Source organism: Chelonoidis abingdonii, chromosome 8 (assembly GCF_003597395.2).
Source record: "Chelonoidis abingdonii isolate Lonesome George chromosome 8, CheloAbing_2.0, whole genome shotgun sequence".
NCBI classification, from domain to species: Eukaryota; Metazoa; Chordata; order Testudines; family Testudinidae; genus Chelonoidis; species Chelonoidis abingdonii.
Window position 1 is genome coordinate 63,992,897 of NC_133776.1, and position 10,410 is coordinate 64,003,306.

The 10,410-nt window shown below is 48.7% G+C and overlaps 1 protein-coding gene across 3 annotated transcripts; it reads left to right on the plus strand.

Moving 5' to 3' along the window:
- The first annotated feature begins 575 nt into the window (after positions 1-575).
- Positions 576-6,939, plus strand: LOC116839983 (BTB/POZ domain-containing protein KCTD12-like). Of its 3 annotated transcripts, none has more exons than XM_032806319.1 (2): positions 576-652; positions 4,944-6,939. In XM_032806319.1, exon 2 carries the CDS (start codon positions 4,968-4,970, stop codon positions 5,844-5,846), a length of 879 nt encoding a protein of 292 aa, XP_032662210.1. In that variant the 5' UTR covers positions 576-652; positions 4,944-4,967; the 3' UTR covers positions 5,847-6,939. The 3 variants fall into 3 exon arrangements, with proteins under 3 accessions (XP_032662210.1, XP_032662208.1, XP_032662209.1); XM_032806317.2 differs by having other exon boundaries at positions 634-773; XM_032806318.2 differs by lacking the exon at positions 576-652 and adding an exon at positions 811-1,240.
- Positions 6,940-10,410: the final 3,471 nt, after the last annotated feature.

A 10,410-nucleotide genomic window follows, 5' to 3' on the forward strand; every position in this document is an offset into this window, starting at 1 on the left:
ACAGCCTGAGGCTATGTGCAATATAATAGGGTAGGGCGTTTTCAGCCAGGCTGGGAAGCTGATTGGCTGTGCGTCCCTGAGTGCTCTCAGAAACTGGGCCAGTGCATTCTATTCCCATGTCCCACAGACACGCCGTATGTGCGTAAAATATTTTAATGCAACATGACATGTAAATGGAAATCTTCCACCTGGAGAGAGTTACCATCAGAAACACCTCTCCTTTTCCTTTCTTCTCTTGCCAACAGCCCATCCCTTGGGACCGATGTGGGGTGCCTGAAAAGCCTCATCTGCCCTGAATGGGGACTGTATTCCCCTGGGTTGCCTGGGGAGGGCTAGAGTGTAACCACTGAAGCTTGGATGTCCTATTGTCCTGCTACACGAAATTGCTCGGTAATAGAAAATCCTGCACATCCTAAAGGGTCTGCTGGAATCCAGTGGCCCTGCACCGTCCAAGCACCAAGAGTTTGTCCATCCCAATTCCTGCGGGAAGTAAAAGTAGCAAAGAGAGCGAATAACACTGCACGTGCTGCCCTTCCTCCCCCTCTCTCTAGTTGTACAGGACGCAGCTCTTGTAATACGCTGGCAGGGAGTGAAGCGAGTGTGTCGTAAAAGGGGAGGAGGAGGGTTCGCTCTGCTTCCCAGCAATAAAAAGGTAAGCAGTGTGTGAGAGAGAGCAGGACAGGGAGGAAGAGAGGTTTGGAGCAGGGGAGGGCAGCCACAATACAGAGGTGCTAGAAGGGCATACTGCACGGCCTACAGTGAAAGATTAAAAGGTAACTGATCTCCTAATCTCTCTGCCTTCCATTCTGAGTGTATTGCTTCCCTAATGCTAAGTAGCTGCTGCAGTCAGAGAGGAAGGCGCTCGCTGGTTTCATTTCCAGGACAGCTTGCCAGTGGATGTTGAAGTACAGCACCCCCAGGGACTGGCGATTTGAAGGCGACAGGTTGCCCTTTCCCCAGAACGCCAGTTTTGTGTGCGCGTGGGTGGCTTTCCTTTTGTCTCTCTTGCCTGGGAATGGATGGTTGTTTTTTGGAGGGCAGATCAAGGCTGCCGTGCTAGGCTCGCTTGAGGGACCCGCTGGCGAGGAGGGATTGTCTGTCCCCGGAGGAATGAAAGCCACGTAACAGGAGAAATACTAAAGAGCCCGAAGACATTCTCATTGCTTCTGCCCTTTGCCTCCCTTGCCAGCTTTGGCTGGGTCTGTGGCCACTGTCGCTTTGAAAGGGAGCAGCTGGAAAGGTGGGGATCAAGTTCTATATTGTCATTTGTAATGCATGAGTGTCCCGCTATCCCGAGCTTAATTTGTAATGAAAGAGGTGTCAGGCTCTAGCAATTTTTTTACTTTCATAACTGACGCAGCAAGCCCAGAGGTGCTGGGGCCCTGAACTGCCAACCCAAGAGGTGCCAGGGCTCTGAACTACCAAGCCCACGGCTGCCGGGGCTCTGAACTGCCAACCCCAGAGGTGCCGGGGCTCTGAACTGCCAACCCCAGAGGTGCCGGGGCTCTGAACTGCCAACCCCAGAGGTGCCGGGGCTCTGAACTGCCAACCCCAGAGGTGCCGGGGCTCTGAACTGCCAAGCCCAGGGCTGCCGGGGCTCTGAACTGCCAAGCCCAGAGGTGCCAGGGTTATGAACTACCAACCCCAGAGGTGCCAGGGCTGTGAACTGCCAACCCCAGAGGTGACAGAGTTCAGCCCTGGCAAGTCCTGGCACAAGAAAGCATGTTATCTATCTATATATCTATCTATCCTACAACAAGAGAGTTGCTTTAACACGGAACCGCTCCCCAATTATCCTAATTGGTCATTTGTAAGCCGCCTGATTGCCTTAAAGATACTTATTAAATAATTGAAAGCCCTGGCAGGCAGCCGCCTTATAAAAAGACCCCGAGCTGGGACAGCATGTCCTCCCTAATCAGGGTCTTTGACGCTCCACAGCACTGAAGTTACTTTGCATCAGTGTAAATGTTCCGCCACTGAACAGAGCCTGGTTGTCAGAAGCAGCATTGTTCCAACTTCTCCGGGGCGCCACCTCCCCCTGCTGCCATTGTGGCAGGTGAGCGTGGGGCTCAGGACAGGATCTCCTGGACTGGGCTGGAGTCGCAGCCAGCCTCACTGGAGCAGAGATCTTAGCACCAGTCTTTGAAGTGGGTGGTTATTTTTTATTTATGTATTGCTGCTGGCTGGCAACAGAGCAGCAGGCCTGATCCTGCTCAGGAGAAGAGTTTACTGTTGAGTTCAGTGGGAGCAGGATAGGGCCCAGGGCAAGAGTGTTTTGAAGTGTTCGCATGGGGCAAGGGAAGGGTTCCATAGATTCCAGCGGTGCATGCGTTCCTCTCTGGAGATATGTGTATTGCACAAACTGGTAAAGGCATTAACTAATGCTCTCCTCTCTCCCTGGCAAAAAGAGGGACTGGAGTGACCTGACCAGGGCTAGAAGCCTGCGGGTCAAGTTTCTGATTAGGCTGGAAAGCAGCTGTTAAAAGGAATTCTCACTTGTGGTTAAAGGAGCTTTTTTCTTTTAACTCCTTCCCCTGTTTTCCAAACATCTCGATCCTGGAGTGGGGCTGAGATGCTCTGGATTTTGTACTTTGTCTGACCACTTCTAATTGAAAAGCATCCTCTTAAGGTTTGCTCCAAAACCAGTTGAAGTCAGTGGGGGCCAAACCCTCAGCTCCATTGACAGTGCAGCTCCATTGACATCAGGGAGCTTGGGATCAAACTGTTACAGTGTGGTTGCAATCAGCAAAGTAACTGTAAAAAGGGCCAAACTCTGCTTCCTATCACAGCTGTGTTAATGCAGAGGAGCTCCATTGGCTCACAAGTGTACAGGATTTACATTGGGCTGAGAGCAAGATTCAGCCCCTAAAGTCTCTGTAACTTCCATAGCAAATGTGCTCACTTTACAAATCAAAAGCATATTATTTTGGCATGCCATCGCTGCAAGCTCCAGCTGTGCAGTAGGAAACCAGCTGTGCTCCTTCTGCCGCTGCCACCATCGCCTGTAATAAAGAGTCTGTAATTGGCACTCTGCTGGCAGGGTTTGTTTTTGTTGCTGAATGAAATGTGAGGCAGACTCCTGCTTACTCTCCTGTAGCTCCATCGGCTGTGCGAGGCTAAGAGGAGTAACTTGGTGGGTGTTAGTAAAGTCAGCAGCTGTCACTCAAAGTCATGAGGGGTGCAGATCTGGAAAGTAAGAGGGCTGGTTATTTTTACCTGGTCACCTTTCTCACCATAGCTAGGTGTTATTGCAGAGGTCCCGTTACTCGTCGGAGAGCAGGCTAAGGGCTGTGACACTGGGCTCTGCACTATGGAGGAGCCAAAGGAACTTTAAACAATGTTTTGGCATAATTTTGTTAGAAAACAATTAGAGACTGGAGCACGCTGCCAATCTCAGAGCTTGATTTGGATTCCCAAAGTGAGGGGGCCCACAGAGTGAGGGATTTTCTTTGGCCCATTTCAGAGAGGGGAGATCCAACTGTCTATTGCTTTATGATCCTTTTGCGGCACTCTTGGAGCCATTTGGACAGCAGAAGTAGCCACTGGGAATTATACCCAACACAGGGTAATTCCATGGGTACCATAAGACCAGAGTGACAGCCGTCTGTCACATCCCCTCCCAGCCTCTGTAGTTGGGGGTATGGGTGCGGGCAAGCCACTGCTAGAGTGCTGCTGAGCTATGTCTACTCTTGACTGCCACAGTGGATCTTTCAGACTTATGAATAGGCTGCTATTGGTTAGAGCATCCCTGAGGCTGCTCTTAATTTACCTCAGGGCCTGGGCAGAGCCTAAGGCCAGTCCCAGAATATAGAGAGGCACAAAGGATGTGCTCTTCACAAGCTCATGTAATGAGTATACTTCACCCAGAACTGATCATCAGATCCCTAAGGTCTGCTGGCAAATTTTGGTCTAGACTTAGATTTCAAACCCCTCCCCCAATGTTCCAGGGTATTTGGATGCTGGGTTTTGGTGCCAGGATCTTTAAAAAAAAGTCATCCAGTTTGATATAGAAATCCACTTAAACCTTTGCAGCTTTAGCATATTCTGGGCATTAGAACGTGTTTAGATTCCTAAGGCTAAATTCCGAGTTGGGGGGAGTCGGTGCTCCAGGAACTTCAATGGAGTTGTGCCATCTTCCACTCAGTCTGAATTTGGTCATGATGTCTCCATCACATCCTCTTTGGGCCCAGAGCAGAATGAGGACCCCAAAAGGACTTGCTATTTCTACGAACCCAAGGCACATCAGCAGCAGTTACACTGCCTGGGATAAATATCTATAAGGAACACCACCAGCCCTCCTGCGTTAGGGCACAAACCAACCACTCACTGCCTGGCACTGTGGAGAACCCTACCCCATGGGTATATTATTGCACCCTTATGGGTGTTTCATGTCTTCCTCTGAAGTAGCTGGCATTTTCCACTGCCTGGTGCTGGGCCAGATGGGCCATAGATCAGATGCGGCATGTGGCAACTCCTATTGTTCCTGTTGTTTAAATAATACAGAATTGAATTGACTAATGTCAGCAAAACTGCGAAACTCCCCGCCCATGGAGTAAGCCGCAATACCCCTTTGGGTAACAGCTGGAAGAACTAGATAGACTTAGAATATGTCCTGAAGGTCAACAGGTTGGACCCCCTAATCTGTCAGACCATGGAAGGGAAGCCAAGATATCCCACCTATCGTGTCCCAGATGCTATGATCCAGGGACTGTAGTAAATTGCCCAGCTGACCTCAGGGTCCCAGAGGCAAAGGGAAGAGAGGTGGAGTCTCAGGCAGCTAGGACCTTAAGCATGTTCCTGATCCTGCAGTGCTTAATCACCTGAGCTACCCCATGGAAGTAGCTCAGCTGGGTAAGGACTACAGGCCTTGGTGTTGATAAAAGAACTGTGTTGTGTTGCCTGGTGAGTTTAACATCACTGTGGACTGTTGCTTGCATTTGCAGGTGGGAAGGAGGTGGCGGCTCATCATGGCCTTGGCGGACAATGCGAGCTGTGCCAAATCCAGCGATGACTTCCTTTTCCCAGAGATCATTGAGCTCAATGTGGGTGGGCAGGTCTACATCACACGCCATGCCACCTTGGTCAGTGTGCCCGGCTCACTGCTCTGGGAAATGTTCACTCAGAAGAACATCCGCTCCTTGGCCCGGGACAGCAAAGGCCGCTTCTTCGTGGACCGAGATGGTTTCCTCTTCCGCTACATCCTGGATTACATGAGGGACCAGCAGCTGGTGCTACCCGACCACTTCCCAGAGAGGAACCGCCTGCAGCGGGAAGCCGAGTACTTCAAGCTACCGGAGCTGGTCAAGATGCTGTCTCCAAAGCTCAGCAAGCAGAACTCCATCGGAGATGACCCATGCCAAAGTGACCCAGAGGAGCTGTCTCCCAATGCGGACACGGCCCGCAACCTTGCCTCTGCTAGCGCCGCCCTGACTAATGCCCCCGTGGGCTCCTTTGCCTCCAGCGGGGTTGGTGCTGGCCCAGACATCCGAAGGTCAGGTTTCATCACCATTGGCTACCGGGGCACCTACACCCTGGGCAGGGACAGCCAGACAGACGCCAAGTTCCGCAGGGTGGCGCGGATCATGGTGTGTGGCAAGACCTTGCTGGCCAAAGAAGTCTTTGGGGACACCTTGAACGAGAGCAGGGACCCTGACCGGCCTCCAGAGAGGTACACTTCCAGGTACTACCTCAAATTCACCTTCCTGGAGCAAGCCTTTGACAAACTGGCCGATGCCGGCTTCCACATGGTGGCGTGCAACTCCACGGGCACCTGCGCCTTTGCCCATGACCAGACAGATGACAAGATCTGGACCTCTTACACCGAATATGTTTTCTACCGTGAGTGACAGTTACCAAAAACCAAACACCAAATGCCAACTCTCCCTCCTCACCTGCTGTGCTGGCTGTTTTCTGTAGAACTTAGACACCAGACCCTTCCTCCTTCCTTTACATTTGTTTTTCCAAGTCAAACCCTCTCTGGCTCCCTCTTGTACTGGTTATTGAATAACACCAACCCTCTTTTCTCCAATTTCCAGCAGTAGCTCCCAACCCTCCCCGGATCCTGGACTTGGCAGTTCTTGTACAAGGGAAGAGGGGGGAAACAAATATCTTTGTGTTGGGGAGAACTGCTTGGGGATTTTTGCTGCTGGATAAGCTCACCAGACTTAATGAGTGAAGAGACACTGAGCAGAGCTCCAGCCAGGTTGTAATGGGAACCGATTCCCAGCCTCACAGTGTGTATACCCAGGGAATGCACTGTGTATGCTGTACCAGATTTGCTGGGTAACTTGTGCAAGGGGAATCTCGATTCCATGTTATGGCTGGTGGAGGGAGCAAAGGGGAAAGAGATCCTGATACTGTAGATATATTGCCAATAGCCTATGTAAGCAGCTTAGCATTTAGACAGCCAGTGCTTGGAAAGGTTAGAGAGATAGAAACGTGACACTTGTGTTTGCAGCTCTCGATTCAAAACATTTTCGCTATCCTAACTGAGATGCTTCTTGATTCTTCAATATGGGAGAGAGACACATACCCCTGTGTATATTCCTGGGATAGGACGGGATGGGGGGGAAGGCCTATCTGATATTTTCACACAGCAGGGTGTATAATAGACCTTTAGAACTGTTTGATGTCAACGTCAAATTTACCTTCATCATTCCGTCACTTAGAGTAGGAAGAAGGTAATCAGACTCCAGGAGGACTGGCTTTGATTGCTACAGCGAATGACATTCTGGTTTGCCCACAGCTATGACTATATATTTATAGATTAAAGAGAATCTTAACTAAAAAGGAGGGGAAAAAAATCTTTGCCGCTTCATTGGCAACCTCTCGCTAGGTCTCTTTCTAATTGTGGCACTCTGCTCTCTGTTCGCGGGCCTGAGGCTGGCTGGCTGCCGCTTTACCATGCCTGGGGCACATGTAATAAAGGAACAAAAAAGACCTGCTTTTGTGTTACTGGGCTGAGGTGAAAGGCAGAAAAGCTGGTGCCCCTTTTTGACTGAAAGCACATGGAGCTGGGAATGATTCTTGTCTAGAGTGCACGGATCTTAGAGTAAAAGAATCAGCAAAAGGCATCTGATGAGGGTCTGTTTTCTGGGGCATTTTTTCTTCTCCTTTGAATGCAGATATTGAAATCTCCGCAATTAGAGCGTTCCCTTCCTACCCGGCCACTTCCCTTGTGTTTTGCTTCAGCCCAATTTGCCTCCTCTTTGAACCTCCCCTTTTCTGCAACTGCACTTGTTAAACTATTACCAGGAAAGAGTGTTACTGCTCATGAGAGAGATACCAGTGGCTCTGGACTGAGGCATTCAGCCCATTGACTGCCAGCAAACAGGCTGTGGATCCAACTTCATTGTGCAGGCAGGCACTGTGCAAGCTTCTGCTAATGTGCTTAATGCCTGAAGCACCCCCTGTGATTGCAGTCCTCACACGGCTCTGCCAGAGCACCTCAGACCTGAGGTTCAGCCCCTGCTATTCCAGACCTGGCTTTCCTCAGGCAGCTCTACCATTGCCCCTCAATCCTGATCCACAGCCCCTGCTCCTTGCTAGTCCAGTCCTGGGCTCCCACACAGCTCTGCCAAGACACCAGACCTGCAGTCCACTCTGCTATTCAGGGCAGCTGCTGCCAGTTGAATGTGTGTGGTGTATGGGTCAGAGTCGGGGTGGGAGAGGACTGAGAAATGTTCTAGAAAGAAGAAAAAGAGTAGGGATTTGGGGCAAAAACAACAACAAAATCTTCTCCATCCTGAAAACTCATTGACAAAGGGGAGCTATGAGAATTGTGTTTAAAATGGTGAGCGCTTCATGATTCTAGAATTGTGCTTAGCGGAACAGTCATCTACTTTTAAGCTCTGTTTGTTTAGAAAAAAATCTCAGAATCAAAAGGGTTTGTGTGCAGTGCGGGGAAGGGAGGGATGGGGCCATGTGCAGGGGTGGGGGCACAAGATCGAAATGAATAGAGATATGTCCATGTTTGGTTGCTTTTGTAATATTTTAACATTCTTCTAGAGCACTGGTGACGGGAGCTGATCAGAAAATGGAATTTCCATCCCGTGGGAAATACCAACATGTTTGGTGTTTGTTTTTGTCCCCCACTGGTATGAAAAGTCAAAATCTCCAATTTTTTCATGGACAGAATATTCCAAAATATTTCAGTCTGGAAGCATTGAAATGAAACATTTCAACAACAGTGAAACATTATTCTGTAATGAAATATTGAATATGTGTCATATTAAAATTAATATTACAACATACGAGACCAAGTGAGAATGTCAAAACAAAATAAAAGACTCCATTTGGAATCATTTTGCAACTTTTATGTCAAAAATTTCTTCAGAATTGACAAGTTCCCATGAAACAGTTTGATTTCAATAAAGTAGCATTTTCCAAAGGAAAAACTACACCACTGAAAATATTTCTGTTCAAACAGTAGAATCTTACTAGTGCAGAGAACCATAAGGTAGATTTCCCACAGAATTTTTGGGGATGAAGAGTGAGACTCAGGGCCACCCAGAAGATTCAGGGTGCCTGGGGTCTTCCCGCCGCTAAATTGCCGCCAAAGACCCGGCACTTCAGCGGCGGATCCTGGGGTGGAAGGACCTCCTGCCACCGAATTGCTGCCGAAGACTTGGCACTTCAGCAGCGGGTCCCAGGGCAGAAGGAACCCCCACCATGGGTCTTTGGGGCACTTCGGCTGTGGGTCCCGGAATGGAAGGACCCCCCAGCCATCAAATTGCCACCGAAGATCTGGAGCGGAAGAAGCTCTGGGGGCCTGGGCCTTGAGAGAGTTTTCCGGGACCCCAGAGCAAGTGAAGGACCCCACTCCAGAGCCCCCAAAAAACTCTTGTGGGGGGCCCCTGTGGGGCCTGGGGCAAATTGCCCCACTTGCCCCCCCCTCTGGGCGGGCCCTGGTGAGACTTTCAAGAGGAGATGGGCACATTTGAAAACCCATAAGGTTGATAAAAACAGCTCTACAAGCCTATAGGGTGTAACACAGAATGGGATCCTTTCTATAGGCTTTTTGAATGATACTACAGAAAGTAAGTAGCTCTCTGTTAAATTCCAGAGCAGAACTCAGAAAATCCATTGCAATATTCTCATTCTTCATTAAATTCTTAGTGAGCAAATTCAGTTGGCCAAGCTCAGCAAAGTGCAAAGACGAAACAGCAAAGTAAAAGATGAAAGTAAGATGTGAAAATGATTTCAGTATATTCATCACCTAAGGAGAAAAGACACAGAGGCAAGAGGTAATTAAAAAAAAACCTACAACACAGAATGAATGTTTTATTGACAATTCCCCTTTAACAGGGTTTGTGCCTGCATTTTGATGCAGTGTTTTAAATATTTAGTGGATGGCCTGGCAAAGACTGCTGTTTCAGAAGAACCTGGAAAATCTCATCTAGACGTTTGCTTATTTTTTTCATGAGCTTTCACCTCTTCTCCCCAATAAGGTCTTTTGGAGCCAAAGCAAAATGAATTCTGGTCTCCGGATAGTTCCACCAGCCAGGAAGTGAAATACCAGGAGAATGTTAACAGAGCCATGGAGACCTGGGTTCATAGAGTATATGGCCAGAAGGGACAATGTCTGTGATCATATAGACTGACTTGTTGCATAGCACAGGCCATGGTCCTTTTCTATATTAATTCCTGTTTGAAGTAGAGCAGATATTTTAGAGAAACCTCCAATCTTGATGTTAAAACTGCCAGTGATGGAGAATCCACCACTCAAGCTAGCTGGGAAACAGCAGTTCCATTTTGTGTAAAATTATGAAGTTTTGACATTTGTTTTCATGCTGCTGCACACCAAAACTGAGACCTTTTGAAATGTTTTGCCAAAAATGAGAGTGAAAGCGAGCTCTACCCGCCAATAGCCTAGTGGCTGGGTACTCAGCTTGGATGTGGGACACTCAAGTTCTTGGGTCTCCCATATCCCAGGTGAGAGCCCTACGCACCAGGCTGTTCTGGAGTGGGTCTCTCTCTCTTGTTTTAACCTGTAATTCCAACCTGAACCTGAGCTATCTTCCTGACTAAATATTTGTTGACACTGATATAGTTCTGTGAAAGACTTCAGTGTCAATGGAAAAAAGTTTTCCGACCAGCTCTGTTCACCCGTGGTATGTTGTTCCACTGGTTCATTACTCTTGCTGTTAAAAATGTGTGCCTTTATTGGTTCAAACTGGATTCTATTCCTGGCTCTGCCATTGTTTTGCTGGGTGGCCTTGGGAAAGTCACGTCACCACTCTGTGCCTCAGTTTCCCCCCCTGTGTAAAATGAGGTCAATGATACTGACCTCCTTTATAAAGTACTTTGAGATCTACTGAGGAAAAGATCGAGGTAATATTATTATCTCTTGTTATTTTGAACCCCACCTCCCTCAACGACTCCCTGAGCCATTAATGCAGCATGTAAAGA